General features: G+C 39.8%; 1 protein-coding gene across 7 annotated transcripts in view; it reads right to left on the bottom strand.

The window, feature by feature from the left end:
• The window catches only part of DLG2 (discs large MAGUK scaffold protein 2), a 1,042,746-nt gene that overhangs the window by 1,019,097 nt on the left and 11,477 nt on the right, over nt 1-12,172 (bottom strand). For all 7 annotated transcript variants that reach the window (XM_040583241.1, XM_040583240.1, XM_040583242.1 and 4 more), the window contains one exon: nt 3,769-3,900. In XM_040583241.1, the coding sequence (XP_040439175.1) occupies nt 3,769-3,900 (132 nt within the window). The remainder of the gene's footprint in view (nt 1-3,768; nt 3,901-12,172) is intronic.

Raw genomic sequence — 12,172 nt, 5'->3', positions numbered from 1 at the left:
GTTTATCCGAATTTTAGAAAAACCTGTTGAGATTAGTTTTTACCTAATACTGCATAAGATGATTACAGCTATTTGTGGCACTTTAATTCCTGCTAGAAACAAAATGATGTTTTACAGAGATGTATCTACACACAACAACAACAAAAAAAAACCCAACCCACAACCCTGACATAAACCTCTTTCATCCACTCTCATTCCACAGAACGGCATTCTAAGCTGTAAAATCATGCACTTTTCTTAATGAAATGAAGGCTTGACAAATATATAGCGGAGGTTTTTAGAAATAAATTGTACTGAACGATGTATCGCATTATAAAAACTGATTAAGTTTCATAAAGATCAGAGCAAAAAAAAATTATGCTTGGTCATTTTGACATACCCAGATGACTTCCTACTGTCTTTCTTGGTTTTCCGTTTTTCTCACTGCACAATGCCTCCAAGATACCACACTATGAGACAATCCCAACAAACGAGGCATTTGGATTTCTGCATGTTTAATTTCCTCTTCCTTGCAGGGTTTTGAAAAAAATTAATGTTCACATCAGAACAACATGTGCTACGATTTGAGAGGACCCTGTGACTTTAATACCATCTAACTGCAGATGACCCTACAAAAAGCAAACCTTCTTACAAGCTCATTACAACAACAGTACCGTGACTCCTCACTGCGCACAGAAGGATTGGGAGAACGCTTTTGGTGAAAATAATTTGGAATTAACTTAAGAGTAACATCAATATCTACATATGCGTTCTTCCCCTTGCACACTCCTTCTGAAGGGTTTCTCCTCTTCCCTCCTCTTAGAGCTCGATTTTCAAAGCATTGTGTTGGGGCCACTGGAGTGTAAATGGGACTCCAGAGACTGCAGCTCCACATGTCGCTTTGAAAATGTGCCTCTGAGCAACTAACTCAGCTGTAACTGAACACAGCGACTCTAGCAAGAAGTCCAGCAACAAGAACAGCCCGAAGGGAGATGGAGACGCTTTTGAACCCGAATTAAAATGTAAAGGGACAATCCTTCAGTAAGGCTTCTGTAAATCACTTACAGAATTTTACTTCCATAACTGTAGTCACTTCTTGCATGTGTAACATACACGAATGAAAGATATTGAATTCTCTTTTTTCTCATGTTAATCTCCCGTTCAGTAGTCAACAGTTAATATCTACAAAACACATTGAAGATGAAAACAATCACAGCCGCAGTGAGAGCCCAAGTTCAAAGATGGCTGGTTGAATCAAATCACACAAGCATAAATTGGAGAACAAAAGGAACTAGAAAACACTAGATTTGAAAAGGGCCTCTAATTATAATTATTTTTCTTTATCTTTTCTTGTTATACTCAATTTAAGATATCCTACAGATTTTTAAAGCAATTGGGAAGTTAACAAGAATTGAACACACACTTAAAGGACAGGGATGGTTCCAACAGCTGAATTTTTATGTAAAGGAATCAAAATCTACTGAAGCTGTAGGGCTTAGAAAAACTTCATTTGGCACAAAAAACTATGTTAACTTTACGCCTGACAGACATGTGTACTTCCGCATCCAAGTTAATGATTCTATACAAAAATAATATTTTTCTTTAGTATTTACAGCCTAAATATTCAAAAGGTCAATCAATTCTGGATAAAACCAATGTTTGACAACTGTAAATGAGATCAAGTTTTGGAAGGCAATGACTTGGACTCTGAAAATTAAGTCTAATTAAGATTAGGCACTCAAAAATGGATGCTTTCAAGACCATTAGACATTCTGTAAATATAAAAGACAAAGGAACATTAGCAGTACAGAACTTAAAAAGAGACCAGAAGCTCTGCCTTTGGTATTTCTTTGTGTGGTGGTCTGATTTATAAGGGAATGGAAGAAAGTATGATGAGAAGCTAAAACAGATGTCATGGAAGTGAAGGGGTTTATATACTGATTATGCAAGAACCTCATTATCAATTGTGTCATAACATCATCTACCACACTTAAAATACTGATGAGAGGTCATTCTTTTGTATTATTCCAGCATCTAGACCAACCAAATAGCAAAGCAAATGTAATCATGACAGACTTCGAGTACATCCTGTGATTCCCAAATCTCTTTTTTGTAAAAAGAACCATGTAAGAACAAGGAAAAGACATCCAAAGGCCTGCAAATTAAAATACTATCTAACTTCCATAACACCACACTCCTCGAGCTGTCACTGTGACAATCAAAAGATTTCATTTGTTCTTTGGATTTAGCCTTAACGTAGCTATAATCACTTTTTCATTTCTGACATATGTAATACATCAACAAATATTGTGGTGTAGCCACACACAAAGCACACATGTTGTCAGAACACTTTGAAGGATTACTTCAAAGTACTGCAGAAGTAAATGCACAGTTAATATCGCTTCTGTGACTTGTATACTTCTTCAGCACGTACTTCTATATCCATTGTTATCTTCACAAAAATAAAATGGAAATGACCCATCTTTTTTTCATTCTTTAGTTCGAATCTATTTACAACTATTTCATAAAAATTAGGAATATTTCCTTTTTTAAAGGATACACAACAATTAAAAATTATTTAGGCTTTATAAAATAAATCTAATAACTTTAAAGAAGCTGCGAGAAATTACATGTAAAATAGCACTGACAATTAATTCGATTTGCAGGAAAAGTTAGAGACTGGTAACATACTTTTGTCATAAATGCTACAGAAATTAATGAAACTCTTCCTAGACCGCCACAGTCTTCACAGTAATAGTGTTGTATTAATGTACTTCTACTTCTATGATATATAATCATTTTTTTTTCCCTAACTGCTACTGATTGTAGCTCTGTAGTGAGTACAATGGTACTCTGGCTTCAACCAACCACAGCTTGAAGGTACATGTGCTTGCACAAACATCATTTGTGTTAAGAAATGTGCACTTCAGACTAGTTCTGCACCAAATGTACAGATGTTTGTGAAGGAATAAAACACCAAGGGGCCAATGCAATGTGAGCAAGAGGGCAGGGGGAGGTAGAGCAAGGGCGATGCACAGTTACTGTCACCACTTCCCCTGACTGGCAGCACAGGCACAGCAGCGCACAAAGGACAACAGGGATGCTAAAGCAACCAGGTATGTTCATGACCTTGAAAACATTCTATATAACAACTATATAACAACTTATGGAGGTTATTTTATATAAAGCTCCAAAACACCAAGTGCTTTATTTTGACAAATACCATTATTTGCAAGGTGAAATCGGGACCTTTAAGTAAATGGAAGAAAGACTGCAACATCGCATGAATGGGAACATTCTGCCAAAGGTTCACTGTGTCCTTGAGCATTTCTCTTGACACACTTCCAAGTTTCTTTGGCTGACGCTTTTCCAAAAAACATAATGCAAAAGACACAAAAATTTTAGATGCTACTTGACGCCAGTGAAATCAGTGAAACATTGGCCATTTACCTGTGTGGAGATGGCTTCATCTTCAACTTTGCATAATCAGTTATATCCTAGTCTGGTTCAGTAACTTCCATTAAACAAGGGAAAGTAGCAAGGTTTAAGAACAACCATTCAATGCCTTACCTTGCATTATTTTTTTGTTACTTTTTCTTTCACTATAAAGAAGAAAATTCCTTTGAAATAAGGACAATGAGTTTCCCCCCACGAGAACCTGGAAGGAATATCTCAACATGCTGTTCCATTATGAACACAAATTAAATAGTGAGCAATGAGAGAGTTACTAGGTCTGACCTAGCTCTGACCTTCAAGAGCATGTATCTAAGATTAAATACTAGTACCTACCTAGAAGTGCCTGAAACAAGCTGCTCTTAAAGATGCCCATCACCTTCCTGATGGCTTTTTTCAGTTGTTGTTCTTCCGGCTTCCTTAGTTTTTTACAGTATTCTTCCAGCAGCACTAAAGCTCGGTCAGTATCTAAAGACAAACAAATACAAAAAAAAGCGCCTTTTATTGGCTATGGAAAGTATTTAAATGCTCAAATATTAACTTCACATTTCTAAAGGCATTGTTCACACATATAAGGAACGTTCACAACAAATGTTGTTACAGTCTTGTCTAAATGGACCTCAGTAAAGCCTTTGACACCGTCTCCCACAGCATCTCCCGGAGAACCCGGCTGCTCAGGGCTGGGATGGCTGTGCTCGTCACTGGCTAAAAAACTGGCTGGACAGCCAAGCCCGAAGAGTGGTGGGGAATGGAGTCACATCCCACTGGTGCCCAGGCACAGGCGGTGACCCCAGGGACCAGCGCTGGGGCCAGTCCTGTTTGATGTCTCCATCAGTGACCTGGACGAGGGGCTGGAGCGCACCCCCAGTGGGTTTGCAGAGGACCCGAGCTGGGGGCAGTGTGACCTGCTGGGGGGCAGGGGGCTCTGCAGGGGGTCTGGGCAGGCCGGGCCGAGGGGCCGAGGCCAGTTGTATGAGGCCCAACGGGGCTGAGTGCCGGGCCCTGCCCGTGGGTCACACCAGCCCCCCACAGCGCTGCGGGCTGGGGGCAGGGGGCTGGGAACTGCCCGGCGGGGAAGGGCCTGGGGGGGCTGGTCGGCAGCCGGCTGGGCATGAGCCCCCCGTGTGCCCAGGTGGCCACGGCGGCCAGCAGCGCCCTGGCCGGTGTCAGCAGCAGCGTGGCCAGCAGGGCCAGGCAGTGCCCGTCCCCCTGTGCTGGGCCCTGGTGCGGCCGCCCCTCGAGCCCTGGGCTCAGCGTTGGGCCCCTCACCCCCAGACAGACCCGGAGGGGCTGGAGCGTGTCCAGAGCCGGGCAGGGGCTGGGGAAGGGGCTGCGGCACAGCTCGGGGGGGGCAGCTGATGGAACTGGGGGCATTTAACCCAGAGAAAAGGGGGCTCAGGGGGGACCTTATCGCTCTCTACAGCTGCCTGACAGGGGCTGTGGGCAGGTGGGGGTCGGTCTCTTCTCCCAGATAACAAAGGGCAGGACAAGAGGAGGCAGCTTCAATTGTGCCAGGGGACATTTAGATTGGATATTAGGAAGAATTTCTTCACTGAAAGGCTGGTGAAGCACTGGAACAGGCCGCCCAGGGAGGTGGTGGAATCACTGTCCTTGGAGGTATTTAGAAAATGTGTTAGATGCAGCGCTTAGTGACGTGGTTTAGTGGTGGACTTGGCAGTCCTGAGTTAATGGTTGGACTTGATGATGTCAAAGGTCTTTGCCAAAGTAAATAATTCTGTGATTCTGTCGTTAGCTATATGCCATGAGCAACACAGGCAAAACCCAGAGATTAACCCAACACCAACACAGGAAGATTACTGTGTGTCTGAGATATCCCTGCAAAACTATCTTTTTAATGGCATCTACCTCAAGTGTTCAACTTTCTTTTATCCAAAACCAGCTGGAAGCTATGGGGTTCAGCCCAAATCACAATTTGCAGAAGCTACAAAATTATAGAAAATAACCATTATGGATACCCATACAGGAAAACTGGCCTTAAAACATATTCAGAGAAGACATAAAAGTGTTTGCTTCGCATCTGCAGCACTCAGTTCTCTGTTCTCTGAATAGCAAATGTGTATCTGAAAGGCAGGTGTCCAAGAGCATGGCTGTTGTTGTTTTTTTATTTTTCTGTTCCCTCAATACATAAAATTGCTATCTACCTCTTTGGTAATAATGAGACTTTGATAGCAGACTTTCATTCATGTGTTGGCTCAAATGTAGCAATCCAGCCTTTCCCTAAGAGTCCAGAGAAACAGAGCTCCCTTTCTCCTGCTGCTATTATCTTTGCACAGTCATTTGCCAAGAGCATGAGTGACATATAAAATTGTATGACATCCAAACATCACCATCTTACATACAAGAAAATAGTGAAAAATGGAGAACCAGACCTCACCTTTCCTTCTCCCCATCCTAACTAGCTCACAGGAATGTCTGCACACAAACGTATATGACACTGAGATATCTGCACACACTTTTGTAATTACATTGCCACCAAGTTTGCAATAAAATTACTAAACAGTACCAAAAAAAGTACAAATTAATAATTACAGTGAAATGAGTGCCTCAATCTAAATCTTACAGCAGAGTTCAATGCAAGCTTCATTACCAGGAGAGGTTCAGACTCTTTAGTTAGATTAAAGTCAATAAAGTACTGTAACAAGGCTTGGAAAGGCAAAACAAGACTGCTTTTATCATTCTTTTTTTCTAAATAACTGAAAGAAAACTTCTTTTTCACGATATAAAAATTGTTCATCTTTGTCCGTCCAAGGATCCTGAACATGATCCCTGTAGCATGGGCCTTGCGGTGTGAACAACTGGATGAGTTCACAGTAGGGGCAAAGACACAACTTGTATTCTCTAATTTGATAGCATTCTCAAATTCAATGATTACACGATTAATGTTTAAAAAGATGCAATTTCTTTTCCTTCTCCTCATAAAAATTTTGGCTGGTCACAAGCATTGTGTCAGAGAAATTAAAACCATAATGAATAAAAAGGGATGGTATTTAAATGCATATAGATATATATGCACACATATATAAATACATATGCTCATATCACATATATATGACGATTAGGAAGCATTTTATGGCAGTGTAGATATTTATACAATGAAAGAGCTCACGGGTCTCTGCTGCAATTCCACCTTGAGGGGATCTCCAGGAGGAACTCCTTCTTTCTATGGGAGCTGTCCCTGGGGCAGGTAAGGGTTAGACAATTGCCTTGTTTTCACCTAAAACCAGTAGTGGACTTAGGACCCATCTATAACCAAGGAAGAGAGAGACCAGCTCTTTCAAAGGCCAGGTCACAACACCCGGGCTGGGCTCCCACCACACAAACTCAAAGCACAGCCTCCAAGCAAAGTTCTGGGTCCAAGTGGGATGTGGTTAGGATATTCCCAACAAATGGCTGGGAATAAAGGACTAATTCTACATGTGAGCTCAGCTTCTTTTGCATTGAAAACCCCAATCACATCACCTTTTTCACTGACCTCATGACTGTGCCTGACCCATCTGTGACACCTACGCTTTCATTTACATATTGAGAGTTCTGGCTGCCCTCAATAAAATAGTTAATATCTTGAAGCATGGATTGCAATCAGACATTAACCTTCCCCATGGCACAGACAGGTATATGCAATGAATACATGATTATTTATACTAAAGTGAAGCAGCAGAGTAGTGGAACCACTGCAAAGTATCCAGTACTGAGGACACTTTTCAGAAGTGGACTATCTGAGAAATCAGGAAAATTCCATACCAAAGAGATGCCCTACAAACTCCCTCTTCCTTAGTCACTTAGTAAAGCGCTTTGACAACCCTTCCTTCATTAATCATTCCTTCCCTAAAGTGTATGGTTCTTATTTAAAAAAAAAAAAACAACTACAAAAAAGTAACATCCTTTGGGGGTATGAGCAGCTTTTATTTTCACTTAGATTATTATTTTTCATTTCATCAAGATGAAAAAGCCTACTTTTGGTTGACGCCAAAACAGTCCTGAACACAAATTGAACAACCAGTAATGGAACACAGTTCTAGTGTTAAATCTAAATCCTGGCTAAATCCCAGATCAAGTAATTATCTTCCTGCCTAATTTTCCTCTCTAGTTTTAATAGGATACATCAATTTTCACTCCCTCCCTAAGCTCCTGCATGGAGTTGCAGCTTGCTCCCGCACAATCGCACTTGGTAGCAGTGTATCTTGTTTTCCAAATAACCTGTGATGGATTGCATGTCCTGGGAGATCCAGTCACTTCCAGGCTGCCCTGCTTTTGCTGAAAGCCACCACTGATGTTCTGCTATCGATGGGAAACGCATCTTGACCAAGAATATTTCATCATGTCGGGGAGGGTGGCTGTGTAACCACTGCTCCTGGAAAACTCCTGCAATGTCGAGGGGCTTATGGAGACTATTCAAATCCCCACACATTTTGACACTAGTTTAGGCTTTAAAAAAAAGCAACTTTCAGCCTTTTTGACAAATTTTACTGGTTATAAATTACTTGCACAGTATTTAGCATGATGGGGCATAATCCTGTTCAGCAACCGCCACACAACATTCATATTCTGCACAACAAGCAAACAGAAATTTGAAATCATACAGTAATATGGCATGTCTGAAGAATACTAAGTACTCTCTCCAAGATAATAACCATCTTCAGCTCCCAGTTATACCAAAAGCAGATGCGGACATCCAGTACTTTGCCTTTTGGGGCTTTCTGACAGTTACAAAGTTTAAATAAAATTCAGCTGCAAGAACTGACTGCCTGGACTGCAGCACAATAGTCAAATAAGAACCATATTCCCTGCCACCCGAATTAAACCAAAGGTTCTGAAACTGAATTCCCACACATTCTTCTCACCAAGAAGAATGGCACACTGGTGGTTTCCATGAAGAACTGGATCACTCTGTGTATGGGATTACAATATCCAGTGGAGCACAGTGTTAATTTTTAGCAGCCAAAATAAGTCCTGTACCTTACAGTCAGCATATATCACAAATACTACCAAGAAATCTTTGTTCTATGGTACCACTATTCTGATACCAAAACCAAATTCAAGCAAGACCACAAATCCACTGAACGTACAGTTTAATATCCCAAATTGTGGTCCTCCGTGTTGATCCTGAGTAGGTCCTTTGCCTGCTAACAGAAGAACACTGAAAAGTCAGTATCGGCTGTGCCCCATGAGGTCTACTGGACATAATTCTGGTGTTTCTCTGCATATTGTGACACTATTGTTAAATTGATTCTATTGGCTTTGAAAGATGACTTTGAGAAGAACCATTCAGATCATACAGTCCCACAAAACATGACACATCTTCTACACGGTACATGCATTACTGTTTTGTTTAATCATACTCAAATAACTACAAAAATTTCTCTATGGGTAAAACAGCTTCCATGGTCCCACAGTATCTTGTCCAAGAGATTATCAGTTAACCCAAACTAATTTAACAGTTCTGTAAATTTATTGCTTTACCACTCCATAATTTTTTAACCAGTTCATGTTACTGATCAGGGAATGGGCAGCGGCTACAACACTAGAAATCAGCCATCAGCGATACTGAAACAAAACTGTACATCAGTAACTTTGTTTATTGGATTTCTTCAGAAAACATTTTCCTCCCTCAAATGATCTAGTTTTGCCACACAATAAATTATTTCATTTTTCTTCCACAGAATGAGTCTCTTCTTATTGTAATGTATTATTGTAATGTATTGTATGTATTTTGTAATTACAATAATACATTATAATGTTTTGTAAATTCATTATAATCATATATTATTGTATATTAATTAAAATGTAATTATATTTTTATCTATTATTATTGTTGTTATTATAACAAATTATTGTAATATATTTTGATTGTATATAACAATCAAAAAAAGTCAAATCCTGTTCTTGGAGTTATTATTCTAGATGGGGTCATTAGAGAATAATCCACACTTTATAGTCCCCACACTTTATAGGCATACTTTTATGTAATGTAGATTTTTGAAGCTCCATAAGTAGACAGTTATACTATAAAGCCAAAAAAACTGTTGAGGCAATGCTTTTACATATGATGATTTACATATGATTTTACATATGATGAAAGAAATAATAAAAGTATATAGGAAACTGCATTGTTAATACAACCCCAGTTATATTTTAACAAAACATAGCTTCAGTACAACTTACAGAGAAAAAGTTGTCCAGGGATTCTGTTAACAAGAAATGCAGCCATACATGCAACCTGGTACAGGGTAATGTGTGTTATATATCAGCAAAAATTAAATTCTCACCAAGATTATTTCCTAAAGTATTGTTCTTAAAATGTAAGCTACACATATGAAAGACTAAATGTTATAATTACACATATTTAAAAGGAAAAAAAAGTAAATTATTCAATTAATTTACCACCTATTTTGATAAAATGATGTCAAAACAAATTCTACCTTAGCTACTTCTCAGAGTCCATATCCGAGATCTAGATGCCACTTGCAATACTAACCCATTGCTTAAAGCAGACGGATTCCCTTCCTCCTCTGGCTTATTTTTGGGTCTTTGTCATGCTCTAATTTTTTACAAGCAAATTTTAGAATCACTGAAACTCTATATAGGCAAGGAGACACAGAAAAAATTGAGCTTCGTTTTTTTCAGTAAGAGTGTAACAGGCAGGCACTTTGCTTTTGATTACATGGAGGTATTTCGGTGACTGGAAATCTCACAGGAGATATGTATTCAAAAACTGAGTTAAGTGCGTACATGCTACAAGTGCACAGTGCTTGTGAGGACACCCATACAACAGCCAAACGAGTAAAGAAAAGCACGTACATGCTGTGAAATCAAAACAGCATTATTTTGAGTACGCTACACTCATCTAAGCAACTACATAGCTGCAGCATTACAGCAGAACTAGCTCCACAATGTACTTTAAAATACCCGTACATTTGTTTGACCCTGTAGACCTCAACTTTTGCTCAACTATTTACTTAAGCAAAATAGAAACACCCTTGGGAGCTGTGCTTGCTTGAAGGCAGCAGGATTGGACTTCACTTACACGCCATTTGAGTTTATTTAACCGTACATACTGCAGCATTTGAAGTATACAGTATACTAAGTGGTAGAGCTGAAGCACTGCAGCTCTGCTGGTGTGGAGACAGTTGTGTTGATTAAAAAGGCTTTGGGACCTACTGTGCCTTCAGATGAGACTGAGGATGGCACTGCCATGCCTGCACGTGTCCATTCACACAACATGATGCCTATGGGAACAGCTATAGGAGAGAGGAAGCATTTTCCTACATATCTCCCAGATCTTATTTAAACCATTTAGCCTTTAGATGAACTAAATATATTAGATCTGCAGATAATTTAGGAATATCTATATATTTCAATAATTAAATGGGAAAAGATTTGGCCAACAGGATTGATTGAAACTATATGAGAAAGATAAAACTGATTCAAAACCAGTCTCCAAGAAGCTCCATTTTCAAAACTCCTCAAGCCAGGGTATGCTGAATGATGATGACTTAAAAAAAAAAAAAAGATGGAAGCACTACATTATTCAGGCAGATGCTGTTAAGTACCTATTTGCAAGCCCTTAGAGCTCCTCCTGGCAACAGTAAAGCCATTTAGGCCAAATTCTGTATGGACCCATATACAATATCGGCCGGGACCAATTCCTGGTTTTGCAGACTTTTTTTTTTTTTTTTTTTTTTTTGCTGTGCTCCAAACACCCACAAATCTGCTGGGAGCCACCACTGCCTTCCATAGGGGCATGATCCTGTCACCCAACTCCTGCTACGAAGCAAGGTAGCTCAGAAGATGGAGAGAAAAAAACCAAATAGGATTCCAAACTCAGCAGTTCTGCCTTGCACCTGCAAGAAATCAAGAGGCAGCTGGTTAACAGTGCCCTGCACCACTGTCAGGCAGCCACTACCTCTCAGAGAACACCAAGCCTACAACGGGCTGTTGGTAAGTTCAGGATCCTATTTGCGTTTCTGTCCGCCCACTGGCATCAGAGTTTGTGAGCAAAAAGACTTATGGGGTGCAACGGTATGGAAAAATGTTGACTTAAACAAAAAGATTACTGTTTCATCAGTGACAGATGTTTAACATTCATTGAGATCTAACCTTTAAGGAGTTGATGAGATGAAGGGGGTTTTTTAATTTCAGTTTCTTTTTCTTTTTTCCTAATTGTATCTGCTCCCTTTCCTAAGAGGGATTTTGATTATTTTTTGACTTGCAAAGTCTGTGGCATAGATGACTTTTTAAAGAAAAACACACAGACACATTTTAGGAGATTTTCCAGGTTTTGGACAACCAGAATTGGGGAAATGTAGGGCACTGAAGCTGGAAAAGGCATGAAAAAGGGGGGAGGAAAAACACAGCAGTCAAAATAGAAGTGAGAAATGCAATCAGAGCACCAGGAAGGAGAGCAAGGAAGTTTTCTCAGTGAACTTTGATAACTTTAGAAAAGGATCTCAAAAAACTACTTTTACTTTTGGAGAATTAACACCTTTGTTTAGATGACCACTGACAAAGAAGCCAAAGGTCTGAGCAAACACTGTTCCCTGCCTCAATCATTTTAAGATGTCTCGATTTGATCCTCTGCTCTGGAAAGCTCAAAAATTAAAATGAGTTGTTACAGATCGACGGGAGGGGATGCAGTAGTTTGTAAGAAATTTCCAGGCAACCTGCCTTGGGACAGATCCAAGCCAAAGTCATCAGGAACTCGTTTACCTTTCTGAATCTT

The sequence above is a fragment of the Falco naumanni genome, chromosome 2, assembly GCF_017639655.2.
Source record: "Falco naumanni isolate bFalNau1 chromosome 2, bFalNau1.pat, whole genome shotgun sequence".
NCBI classification, from domain to species: domain Eukaryota; kingdom Metazoa; phylum Chordata; class Aves; order Falconiformes; family Falconidae; genus Falco; species Falco naumanni.
This window is presented reverse-complemented; position numbering and strand designations above follow the sequence as displayed.